At 39.8% G+C, this 13,784-nt stretch overlaps 1 protein-coding gene across 2 annotated transcripts in view; it reads right to left on the reverse strand.

Annotated features, from left to right (window-relative positions):
* FANCM (FA complementation group M) overlaps nt 1-13,784 on the reverse strand; it is a 45,722-nt gene that overhangs the window by 3,285 nt on the left and 28,653 nt on the right. For both annotated transcript variants that reach the window (XM_040969816.1, XM_040969815.1), the window contains 7 exons: nt 11,511-13,386; nt 9,568-9,659; nt 9,394-9,462; nt 8,948-9,076; nt 7,022-7,178; nt 3,837-3,943; nt 2,700-3,248 (listed from right to left, as the gene is read on the reverse strand). In XM_040969816.1, coding sequence (XP_040825750.1) covers nt 2,700-3,248; nt 3,837-3,943; nt 7,022-7,178; nt 8,948-9,076; nt 9,394-9,462; nt 9,568-9,659; nt 11,511-13,386 — 2,979 coding nt within the window. The remainder of the gene's footprint in view (nt 1-2,699; nt 3,249-3,836; nt 3,944-7,021; nt 7,179-8,947; nt 9,077-9,393; nt 9,463-9,567; nt 9,660-11,510; nt 13,387-13,784) is intronic.

A 13,784-nucleotide genomic window follows, 5' to 3' on the forward strand; every position in this document is an offset into this window, starting at 1 on the left:
AGCTCCCTGCTTGTGGCCTGGGAAAGCAGTAGATGGTGGCCCAAAGCCTTCAGACCACTCACCCATGTGGGAGACCCAGAAGAGGCTCCAGGATCCTGGATTCAAATTGGCAAAGCTCCTGCAGTTGTGGCTGCTTGGGGAGAGAACCATTAAACGGGAGATCTTCCTCTCTGTCTCTCCTCCTCCTCCTCCTCTCTGTAAATCTGCCTTTCCAATAAAAAATAAATCTTTAAAAACAAACAAAAAACCAGAATTACAAGGGCCAGCACAGTGGTGCAACAGGCTAATCCTATACTTGCAGAGCTGACATCCCATAATGGGTACCAGTTTGATTCCTGGCTGCTCCACTTCCCATCCCAGTCCCTACTAATGGTCTGGAAAACCAACAGAAGATGGCTTGAATCCTTGGGACCCACACCCACGTGGCAGACTCCAAAGAAGCTCCTGGTTGCTGGCTTTCCATCAGCTCAGCTCTGCCCCTCGTAACCAAGTTTACCAGCAAATGGAAGACCCCTGTTGCTTTCTCCTCAAAATTTCCCTACTATAAAATAGAGTAGAATGGCAATTACTGGGTGCTAAGAAAGAGGTGTGTTATCACAATGAAAAAAAAAAAGTGTTTGGGACTGATGATGTATCAAGTCCTGCCTCTTCCACTTCGGATTCAGCTTGCTGCCAAGGCACCTGAAAAGGCTAAGGAAGATGATTTAAATACTGAGGTCTTTGCCACCCATGTGGGAACTACAGTGGGGTACTGGCTCCTGGCTTCAGCCTGGCCCAGAACTCACTGTTGTGGCCATTGAAGAGTCAACCAGTAGATAAAAGTTCTCTTTGTATCTTTTTGCTAATCACTCTGCCTTTCAAATAAATAAATAAGCCTTAAAAGAATGATGTCAGGGGCCAGTGTGGTATGGGAGGGTAAGGTGCCACCTGCAATGCTGGCATGCCATATGGGTGCCAGCTGGAGACTTGACTGTTTGTTTCTGATCTAGCTCCCTGCTCATGGCCTGACTAAACAGAAGATGGCCCAAGCAGTGAGGCTCTTACACCCACATAAAAGACCCAGAAGAAGTTCCTGGCTGCTGGCTCTGGCCCAGCCGGCCCTGGCCACTGTGATCAATTAGGGACTGAATCAGTGGATGGGAAATCTTGCTCTCTGTAACTCCATACTCCAAAATAAATCAACCAATGCTTAAAAGATATACACAGTCATTAACATGGTCTAGCTATTCTAAAATTATGCATCTTCAAAACATTATGTACAGGGTAAAAATACACAATTTTTTAAATTAAAAGCATCATTTTCTCCAAGAAGGTTTTGTGCTTTCTTTTTCATTTTTTCATCAACACATTCATTATTCAGTAGCATGTTTTTTTTAACTACATGGTGTTGTAAATTTTTTCTTAACTTCATTCCTGTTGTTGATTCTGTTTTATGGCTTTTCATTTAAAAGAATTTATAATAATTACATAATAGAAACTATGATATCCAGATGTTAAGACACAATGCAGTATGCCTCTCTACTTCCAAATCAAAGATGGACTTGCAATGAAACCGTTGGACATATCTTGACAATAGGATGCTAGACTCTGCCATTGTCCATAGCTGGAATGTCAGCATACACTTAAATAGCAGAATAATGGACTTATGACTGCTTATGAAGGACTATACTATTGGAATAATATGGAGGATATCCGTGCTGGGGAGGAAATTTGAAGAGAGGGTGAGGGAAATTTCATAGCCTATGGAATCGTATCATAAAATTAAAAGTAAAATAGAAGAAAAAAAAGATAGATTCATTTTCTTTGGAAAAGCAGATTAGACTTACAGAGAGAAGGAGACAGAAAGATGTTCTTTCCACTGGTTCACTCTCCAAATGGCCGCAACAGCCGGAACTGAGCCAATCCAAAGCCAAGAGCCAGGAGCTTCTTCCAAGTCTCCCGAGCAGGTGCAGGGTCCTAAGGCTGTGGACCATCCTTGACTGCTTTCCCAGGCCACAAGCAGGGAGCTGGATGGGAAGGGGGCGCTGCCAGGATATGAACTGGCACCCATTTATGGGATCCCGGCACTTGCAAGGTAGGATTTAGCCACTGAGCTATTGCACCAGCCCAAAATAATACACAATTTTGTGAAATCAGAAAAAAAAAAAAATCTATCCTTAAATAATAAAGAATTGAATCACTGGTTTATAGTTAAGGGGTTCCTTTACAATGACTTTAACTGCTGTTGAGCAAAATTACTGTAAGTATCAATTTGATAGGGAAAAGGTGAAGCTGTACTTAGCCACCACTGAAGCAAACTTGAGGCAGTGAGATGCCCCAAGTCCCCTCCGCACACAAAGACAGGTTACATACTTGAAGCCTCTTGAGGAGCAGTTGTATTTGTCTCTATTCTTTTAATAAAATCATCTGGTTTCTGTATACATTGTTATTTTAAAAAAATATTAACACATTTGAAAAATTTAAATCTACCTGGGCATTCTATATACTACCCACACAGGTTAGTATACTGTCTTCTGATATGAAAAAACTTCAGGGTTTTTGTTTGTTTGTTTGTTTTGGTTTGGTTTGGGAGCTTTTGTTTGTTTGCTTGCTAATTTTTCTTTGGCCTAGTTATTTAACACAAACAAACAGGAAAGAACAAACCAAACCCCGCTTGCAGTAAACATCAAAAGCCTTTTTTTGTAGAATTCGATCCATACCTGTAACTGAACTGGAGACTTCGTACGGTCTTTCCCGGACTCAGGGGTAGTTAACAGTGAGGAGGCGGACGCAGTTTGGTTGTGTTTCTCAGGGCTGCTCCCGACTTGAGAGGGCGGACCCCTTAGACTCAGTGCTGCCGCTGGCCTCTGGTCCCAAGCCTGACTCACCGCTGCCTTCTGGCGCTCCTTGGGCTTCAGGGGAGACGCACAAGGCGCCGACTTCCAGCACGGCTCCTCTGGTTTGTTCTTGTTAACCACAACAGCTGAGTCCTTGCTATCTTTTACAGTGTCTTCCTCCTCACTTGAATCATCTGGTAAAATAATTCTGGATAATTTCTTCTTTGAACCTGCCAAGCCTTGTTTCTCTCTCATTTGTTTCAGCATCACCGCTCTGCGGGTTTTGTACTTTTTACTTCCGCTGTCACAGCAGTCCTCAGTTACAAGGTTAAAATCAACACAGGTTTCTTCTACACTCGATTCACTTTTGCAGGACTCTTCTTCACCAACACAAAAACTGTCCTCTAAATAGGTTTCATCTTGTTCAGGAATCTACAATAAGAACAGAAGAGTACCTTAAATTTCATTCACATACCCAGCAGGCAATTCAAACATGGTTTCAAGCACATACCATCTCAACATTTCTTTCACTTGATTTATTAATTCAGTCACCCATTCAGTAAACAGAGTGAATACATTCCTTATGGTAGAAAACAGGAAGCTTGGGGATGCAGAGAAAGAATGATTTGTCTCTAGAATAATCGAACAGCAAGAAAATAACAACAGATGTTCCCGGAGCGTGTCGGCAGTGGTCACTGCTCTGCCAGCTGTGCAGACAGGACGGAGCACGGAGCCCCAGAACTGCCCGTTGTGGTCCCAGTTCTCCTGGGGCAGGGTGACCACGAGACCCTCAGCAGAAGAAATTTTTAATTATATTGTAGCTAGCTCAAAACAAACAAAAGAAAATTTGATCAAACCAGGGTTAAAGAAATTTTGAAAATTTTCATCCAGCTTCCTATTACTGCACAGGTATTATCTGAAATGGCTCTGCAGTTTTAGAGAGAAAAATGAAGATTTTATTAACAGGAAAATATTTCATTATCACTGTTAGAATATTCTCCATATTCACCCCGCCCATACCTGCGAGAAGATGTTGATGTTGTTATGCTTCTTATGGACCATTTTGTACTTATTGCTTAGCAATGGACTCTGTAAAGATTTCATATAAACACCTCTCATTTCAGAATCTGAAAAATAAAAGAGTTCAAGATAAAGAAGCAAACTTATTTAAATTAAGACTGCCCAGGTATGCAGTTGTGCATATTCCTTCAAACCTTAGGAAATATTTCACACAAATAAACAATACCAAAACCTTATGTAAGAACAATTACTCAAGGGCCCGCTGCAGTAGCATAGTGGCTAAAGTCCTTGCCTTGCACACACCAGGATCCCATACGGATGCCAGTTCTAATCCCGGCAGCTCCACTTCCCATCCAGCTCCCTGCTTGTGGCCTGGGAAAGCAGTCGAGGATGGCCCAGAGCCTTGGGACACTGCACCCGTGTGGGAGACCCAGAAGAGGCTCCTCGCCGCTAACTTTCGATTAGCTCAGCTCTGGCTGTTGCGGCCACTTGGGGATTGAATCAGTGGATGGAACATCTCTCTCTCTGTCTCTCTCCCTCTGCCTTTTCAATCAAATAAATAAATCTTTAAAAATTTTTTAAAACAATTACTCAAACCTGTGCTGTTGGGGGCCTTTAGGAACAGATCAATTAGGGCAGTCACAGACGACTTTTCACTGTGCCTCTTTGGCTATCTTTCTGGCTGAAAATAAGAAGTAGGATTCTGTTTTCTGTTAAAAAGAAGCATGCATAGGTTGCCATCTTAAACAGGCACAACCCTAGAATTGTATCTGACTGATGGAAGTATTCAAAACAAAACATAAGAAATCAGAGTAGAAAAAGGAAACATATGCTAACATCAAAGACATAGTCAAAAGTATGCATTTCATAATCATCAGTCAAGCAAAAATCGAGGAAAGTATACCAATCATCTTAAAGGCTGCAACAGAAACTTAAGAAATGGTAGCTGAGGAGCTGGCATTAAGGCATAACACGTTCAGATGCCACCTGCAGTGCCAGCGCCCTCCTATGAGCACTGGTTCTGATCCAGCTTCCTACTTATGTACCTGGTGATCCACTTGGTGCTTTCCAGACAAATTGAGTCATAAAACTTTAAATACGGGCCAGGCGCGGTGGCGCAAGTGGTTAAGGTCCTCGCCTTGCACGCCCGGGATCCCATATGGGTGCCGGTTCTATCCCGGCAGCCCCGCTTCCCTTCCAGCTCCCTGCCTGTGGCCCGGGAAACCAGTCGAGGATGGCCCAAAGCTTTGGGAACCTGCACCCGCGTGGGAGACCCGGAAGAGGCTCCTGGCTTCAGACAGGCATAGTATCGGCCGTTGTGCTCACTTGGGGAGTGAATCATGGGACGGAAGATCTTCCTCTCTGTCTCTCCTCTCTGTATATCTGCCTTTCCAATAAAAAAATAATAAAAATAAATCTTTAAAAAAAAAACTTTAAATATGTAGATTCAGATCTCTGCACGGAAACCACTCTGGGCGATGCCGTCCTGCTGCTCAGCCCACTGACTTCTGTCTTCTATGCTGTCAGCACCGTGTGTCCGGAACCTAACCTGTCTTACTTTCCTCAGCGCCGCCATCTTTGTCAGTCACTGCCGGAAGTTCCTTTGGCAGATGACGTGGCTGCTCAGCATCTCTGACCTTATCCCCTTCTTAGTCCTTCTCCCTCATTGCAATCATGCTATTTCTTTCGGCTATTTTTTTAATCCTTTAAAAAATTTTTTTTATTAGAAAGTCAGATATATAGACGGGAGAAGAAAGAGACAGAAAGATCTTCCATCCACTGCTGATTCAATCCACCCATGGCTGCAATGGCTGGAGCTGAGCCGATGTGAAGCCAGGAGCCAGGAGCCTCTTCCAGGAAACCCAAGCAGATGCAGGGTCACAAGGCTTTGGGTCGTCATTGACTGCTTTCCCAGGCCACAAGCAAGGAGCTGCATGGGAAGCGGAGCCACTGGGATTAGAGCTGGCGCCCATAAGGGATCCCTGCATGTGCAAGGTGAGAACTTTTAGCCACTAGGCTACCATGACAGGCCCTTCCAGTTCATTTTTAACTTAGATCTCTTTGAACATTATTTGAAGATAGGATTTTTCTAAAAAGTTTTCCTAACTTGCCAAAAAAAATTTTTTTAAGATTAATTTTTTTTATTGCAAAGTCAGATATATACATAAAGGAGGAGAGACAGAAAGATATATCTTCTGTCTGATGATTCACTCCCTAAGTGACCACAACAGCTGGTGCTGCACTAATCCAAAGCCAGGAGCCAGGAGCCCTTCCAGGTCTCCTATGTGGGTACAGGGTCCCAAGGCATTGGGCCGTCCTTGACTGCTTTCCCAGGCCACAGGCAAGGAGCTGGATGTGAAGTGCAGCTGCTTGGATTAGAACCAGTGCCCATATGGGATCCCAGTGTGTTCAAGGAGAGGACTTTAGCTGCTAGGCCGCTGTGCTGAGCCCAAAACACTTTTTTAAACGTGATTTTTTGGATATCTCTCCCGGGTGTCAGGGTACTAAGCGCTTGGACCTCCACTGATTTCCTAAATACATCAGCAGGGAGCCCAACTGGCAGAGGAACAGCAGGCACCAAAGCAGGTGCTCAGATTGGGTTACTGGCATTACAGGCAGCAGCTTAATGCACAAAGCCACACTGGCCACCCAGAAAATTCAGTACATTCAGCTTTGAATCTCTGGTTTTACAAATCCACAAACCTTTCTTTTTGTAGTCTTTGATCAAATGACTCCTGCTTTATTTAAAATTGCAAATTACCCACTATTAATATCCCAAACCCAGCCACTTTAATACTGTTCCTTAGTGTTCAATTTTTTCACTTTTCTGTAATTTTTACAATATAATAAATAACTTAGGGAGTTTATGTAGCATCAGCCTCTTTCATTTGAATTTAAGCTTCTTAAGGAGGAATTTTTGCACACTTGTCACTAGCATCCCTTTCTCCAGTGCCTTGCACACCACAGGACACAGAGCAGTCCTCGACACTTAGTATTTAAACGAGCATTTTACATTTGAGCTACCGAAGTCAATCATCAGGGAAACATTAAATTAGCACAATCCTAGAAGCCACACGTACACCAAAGTATTACAGAATCTGAGTGGAAAAACCAGTTAAATTATTGAGTAAAACCACTTCAGAAACACTGAGCAAAATGTCTAAAGGTATGACTATAATACTTACCGTTTACAGCCTGTGAAGGTTGAATCTCATCATTTATGAAATCACGTAAAGAGGAATCCTGCTCATTTTCTGACTCATCATTTTCATCTGATGAAACATACTGTGCATCTTCTTCAGAGAGTTCTGCTTCATCATCTAAAAACGTCCTGGCTATACGCTAAGACAAAGTAGGAAGCATGAGGATGGCTTGAGAAAATAATTTTCATTCACAACTGGAAATGAATTTCTCCAACTGTTTGTAACATAAGAAAGAAGCTAGAAAACAGTAGGAATTGAAGTTTACTTTTAAAAAGTTCTTCCAATGATTCAAGGAAAATAGTAACATACAAGTCAGCGTGCCTGTTGCTAAATGTTCACTAGTAATCATAAATACTCCAGAGCTAATTAATTTGTGCTGAGAAAAACATCTCACCACAGGACTGTCAGATAAAGAAAATGCCCTGAGAATATATTAGATGGGAATAAAATAATGTAAGGAATATAGAGCAAAAACTGTAAATTTACAATTCTGTCTCCATATTTGTGTCCATTAGAACCATAAATTCTCAGTACTCTTAAATATTCTAATTTAACTACCCAGAATATAACTTTGCAAGGTATGGTATCAGAACATAAAGAGAAACCTGCTGGGGTCCATGCAGTGGGTGTGGACGGCACAATGGTGTGAAGAGAACAGCTCCCCTGTTGGCAAGGCCGCGAGGAGCATCCAGCTGTGTGGCAGGGCCTGGGCATGTCTCTCCAACCAACTTTATGCAGTCTCACCCACTGAACATGGACACTCACCCACCATGCTAAGAATTCTGTAATCTATCCAGGCATTGTTTCCTCTTGTGAGATGGTTTTTGCAACTGATGTGAGCCTAGGGGAGTTCAATGTTGCTGATAATGTCTTGGTGAGTGGGCCTTTAATAATTTACACACAGCTGTACAATTAAGCCCATGCCGCTTTTGGAAACCTTATTGTGTATCTACCCATTGCCCCGGAATCTGGCCCAGTCATGTAGCACGCCTTCTGGGAAATGGCTTGATATGTATCCTAAAAATCAATGAAAGTGATGGGAGTTTGAGCTGAAGCTGCCATGGCGATAAACGCAGTTACTGTGATCTGAAAAGCTAGACTCTCCTTGCAATTCTTTGGAGCACAGAAAATGCATGTTTTAGCTGCTGTTATAATTTTTTGGCTAGAGGAATGATAGGGTGCTTTTATTAATATCATAGAGATTTGCTTTTAATTATTGTTTGACTGTTTATGGGGTTGTAGAGCCTGTAGTTGTAGGGGGATTTAATATTTGAAACTTTGGCCTTGGATCTTTATGTTGTTTTTTCCCTGAGGATATATTTTTCTTAAGTGATACATAAGTGTTAAAACTAGAAATGCAGCAGGGATGTGTTGCTGATTAGTAGGTATCTGGATGTGCCGTGGCCTTGGAGTCCTGGCTGTCGCCCAGTGGCTACTACTGCAAAATGAATAATGGCTTGCTTTGAAGAAACTGATTATAGTAACTTACACAATTTTCTTTAAGAGCACCTGGTTGACCATGAAGTAAACAATTAATTAATTGAACATCTGTGCATGCCGGCTTGGTCATGAAGTTAAAAATGGAACATCAAACATGTGTGCAGAGGCTTGTGATGTGTGTGAGTAAACAACAAGGCCAGCTTCTGGAGCTGCTGACTGAGGGCCCCAAGTGACGGCGTCTGTGTCTCTTCGCCGACTCCCCACTCCCTTCCCAAGCTCCAAACTCGGCTGGGGCTGGCCTGTGCCAGAAACCCAACTGTCACGTTTATACATTTTAACTCATTAGTTAAAATGAAATTGCTATAGAAGTCCTTCCAAAAACTTACGTATTTTTTAAAAAAATATGCTGATGCAACTAATGATCTTCAATATGCGTGTATATAATAAAGACACAACAGAAAAAACTACCTTTAGGTTACGTCGTTTCGTTTTGATCTTAACACCTCTGCTGGTTTTCCTGTTACAATCCACGAAGTCTTCCCAACGTGAATGTGGTTCGTGAGAATTCTCACTCTCATCACTGGACGAAAACTCTAACTGTAACAATTCAATACGATTCTTATATTAGAAAAATATTTGGTCTAATATTTACTCCTTGAATAAGTAAACTGCTTTCACAGCTCACAATGATGTTATAAATGTTTAACACTAAAGAACTTGAAAACTAACCAGCCAGACAATGCTAAATTAGCTAATACAAGTCCTTATATATTTTCATTCTTTTTAGTGTCCCATCAAATACAGTCATGCCTCACAGTAAGTTTATTTCTGAAAACATAAGATGGAAAGTCCTACCCTCTGATCACCTGTGTGCGTACTCGGCTTGTAAACCCACCCATGCACCTGGTACTTACCCGGGTTACGGGAGCCCGGCGCTTCCTGACAGCGTGAAGTGGAGAATCGCCTTCATGACTTTTCGGATCCTACATCAATTAAATAAATAGATAAATAGACAACACTTTCAGATATTGGTATAATTGTGTGACAGCCACAATAATAGAAGTCTTTTATATCACAGAAAGACTTACCTCAGGAGATTTTAAAACATTTATTTTTGGTCTTTTACTTTTTCTTATGAAGACATCATCTTCACTTTCATTACTTGCAGATAATCGTCCATCTATAATTTTATGACAAAAATGAACTTTTCAATAAATATAAGTTTAACCAATATTAACAACTTATTTTATTGATGGCTACAATAAATATTTCTTGTGGCAGGGCCAGCGCTGTGGCACAGAAGTTGAACCACGCCTTACAATGACAGCATCAGAAACCAAGCACTGGCTCTTTTCTTTTAAAAACATGATTTTTTAAAAAAGATTCATTTATTTATTTGAAAATCAGAGTAATAACTAATAACAACTGTCTTGGCAGAAACCCGACAGGTCAGAAGACAATGGCATGATATGTTCAAAGTCCTGAAAGAAAAAAAAAACCTTCCAACCATGATTACACCTGCAAAGTGAAGGAAAAAGAAGGTTTTTCCTAGACAGGCAAAAACAGACTCACCTATACAACCCGTGCAAGAAGTTGTGCAGGAAATTCTACATTGGAAGTAAGCATTATGAAAACACATGACTCCACCAACCTCACTAACGGAGCAGGCAGAATCAGTATCAACAAAAGGACAGGTGCGAGTTCTTGTCTACTAATACCAACCGCGAATGTAAATGGATACATTCTCAAACCAAAGTACTTCTATCATCTGCATGAATAAGAATATTTTACATGATACCTAGAAGAAATTTACTTAAGAAAGATACACAAAGATTGAAAGTGAATGGCTAGAAAAAGGAACAGCAGGCAAACAGAAATCAAAGATGAGCAGGAGCTAGTCATCCTCATATCAGGACAAATTATTGTGAAGAAGGCCTGAATTTAACAAGAGGATATAACAAATGTATTGTCACATACATAAATCAATCAACATATACAGCAAATGATAATGAATATTTAATAAATGCATGCGCATATGTATACATATGTGTATGTATACGTATATATGTGTGTGTATACACATAAAATGACTTGGAGATATACAGAAAACTGTTACTCCATAAAGGAGAGCAAGACGCCAATCAAATACTAGCACGTGACTTCAGCACTGTGCTTTCTTCAACGCACAGATCACGCAGAATGAAAACCAAGAGACATCGGGTGAGACATACACGTTTCAACTCTGCCATCTACCTTCTTGGATCACAAATGACTACCGCTAGATCTTCCTCTCTGTCTCTCCTCCTCTCCGTAAACCTGCCTTTCCAATTAAAAAAAAAAAGGCAAGAAACAGAGTGCTGAGTTCTCCAGTAATTCACTGGATCTTGTAGTTTTTCTCTAACAGTGAAGTCAGATCCAGAGACTTTCTGGATGTTCTGTGATAACAGTCTCATCCATCTGGATTGTCTTATATTTCACATATTCCATTACACAAATCCTCTACTTCAAACTTTGCTACCCCACCGATCTTATGCTTTCTTCTTTTTCCTTTCATTTATCATTATATAACACTCAAATTCTCTACAGTTTTCAGGGTATCCAAATCATAAATACTCCTTAAAAGCCAAAAGAAAATATACACCATGTTTCCCAATTCAATCCTTCATCTGTAAAAGTTCTTAATAGTTCTTAGTATCTTATTCCTTCATTTATATTCACAATTTACTGGCATGTTTCAATTCTATACGTCACATAACTGTTTGGGTTTTACCACAACTAAGGCTCTTACACTTCTTTGTATAATTCTTAGTTTCTAGCATAACACATTTCCCATCACATACACACTATAAATAAATGTATATAAAACTTATCATATCAGTGAGCATCATGCTAACAAAAATACACATGAATTATACCATATTTATGTGTTTGTGTATTGCACTATATATTGAGAAAAAAAATTTGGAAAATTAGAGAAGTATTCCTACTATAATTATTTAGAAGGAATTATGATTTTACAACAATATCTTACCTTTAGTAGAATGACAGGATTGATGCAGACAAATCTGATCAGTGCTTTTAGCTTTTTCTAGTGAAAATTCTAAATCATCTAAAGTCGAATTCAATGTTTCTTCAAAATTTTGAAAGTTTACTTTATTAGAATCTTGCATTTCCTTTCTTATCTTAGAAAATGAGTTCAGTGTGCTTGATTCAGAAAGTGGTGTACTCATAACTTTTTTTCCTACTGGCGAAGAAAACCGGGAGAAACCAGGAGCTAAAAACTCCTTATTTCCTGCTGCACCCAGTGGAAAAGGTTTAAAATTTGTATTCTGCACATCTTCATTTGGTGGGAATGGAATAAATCCAGTTGTAAAGTTCTCAACATACCCTATTGATTGATGTGAAACATAAGTTGCATTGCTTCTTTCTCTACCATATATGCATGATCCAGATACTTCTAGGAGTCTATTGTTATTTGTTGCTGATTCATGCTCTGATATCCCATCATCAGAATCTGAACTACAAAATCCCAAGTCAAAGGTAACAGAAAACAAGTCCCTAGAACAATCAAAAGCATCTTCATTGCGCTTCACTGCTTCTTCCTGTGCTGCTCTCAAATCTTCATGAGATTTACGGCTGTTAGTATTAGAAATAATTTGATCTTGGGGTTCAGAATCATTATCTAACAACAGTTCATCAGAAATTAAGAATTGAGACATTGGAGCCATTTCACTGACAGCAGCTTTGTCTGACGAACAAATAGATTTGCATTTACTTTTCAAGGGAGAATAGTTTACATCATTAAACTCATCATCAACATCCTCAAACAATAGTAAGCTCTCATCATGAATAGTGAATGATACTGAGATGTCATTATTCTCAATATCAAGATTATTTTCTGTAACTAAGTTCTTTGCCGGTTCCACAAGTATTTGACCATGATTGCTAGGGAGTGAACTTTCATCTTGACTATCTTTATTTACTTTATCGTCACAATCATAGAGGCGAGGTACATCAGAAACTTTATCATTTGTTGTACCATAAAGGTTATTTTTTCCAGGATTACAAAATTTATGTGAGTCCAAATCTAAATTCTGTTGAGAATTTACAGTTGACTGTGACTTCAAACAAATGGATTCATCAGTTTGTACATGCTCTCCATAGGGTAAGGCAGAAGTCTCCAGTGCAAACTCCTTAGAAATTTCACATTCCAAGTCTGAGAGTGAACTCACAGGAGGAGGAGAATGAGACAAAAATTTCTCTACGTTAGCTACTATCTGTTTCGTCAATGACTGATTATTATAAAATTGATCATCTATACTAGTTATACAAAATTCTTCTTCAAATGGAAGAATCAAGTTAGATGGAATGGACTTCTCATCATTGAAACTGTTATAACCAGAATCTAAAGCATTTATAGCTAATGAACCAGGAGATTTATTCATCAGCTGACCGTCTGTTAATGAGTCACACAGCTGATTAACCACATTTTCATTACTAGTGTATGTGGTGACCATTTCTTCTGTAGCTGCTGTCTTTTTATCATTCCCTAGGTCTAACTGAACATTCTTTTCCACAGAATTTCTGTCAGTAGCTAAAGAATCCATAACAACATCATCTTCTTTGTCAGGCTCATCTTTTTCTGTTTCTTTAGGAGCATTTTTCCTTAGACAACTTTTAGTAAGCTTGTTGCAAGTTTGCTTAAAAATGTCAGCATACTCTTCAGCAGACTCTGTTGCTGGCAGTGCACTGTCCTTATTTATGCTCTTTGTAAAAGTAGACTTCTTGTGAGTGGTGAAGGTGTCACTGGCAAAATTAGTGTACTCCTTCCGGGAAGTTCTAGATGCTGAGCTAACATCTTCCATATGTAAATGAGATTTAATGTCCAATTCATAGCTGCATTCTCCCTGCAAATAAGAGAATGAGAGTCATATAAAGTCCTCTCTGTCTCTCCTCTCTGTATATCCGCTTTTCCAATAAAAATGAAATAAATCTTTAAAAAAAAATGATCAATAGGAAACACATGTAATGAATACACAAAAATATAAATTCTGAGAAGTTTAAATTCTACCAAATAAATGAACAATTCTAATTCCTAAAAGTAGATACTAAGTTAGTATATTTCACACAGAATACATGCGGAGGATGAATCTATTCTCTTGAAGGCATTAACTAGGAATAATGTTTACAGCCTCTGAAATAATGATACCTGTGTCCAGTAGGCTACGGTCCTCTACCTGCAAGTCACCAATCAAGAACTCTTAAGATAAGTTTCTCTTTATTTCTCTTTTTAAAAAAATTTATT

This window comes from Ochotona curzoniae, unplaced genomic scaffold (genome assembly GCF_017591425.1).
Source record: "Ochotona curzoniae isolate NIBS_2020 unplaced genomic scaffold, NIBS_Ocur_1.0 scaffold_4701, whole genome shotgun sequence".
Taxonomy (NCBI): domain Eukaryota; kingdom Metazoa; phylum Chordata; class Mammalia; order Lagomorpha; family Ochotonidae; genus Ochotona; species Ochotona curzoniae.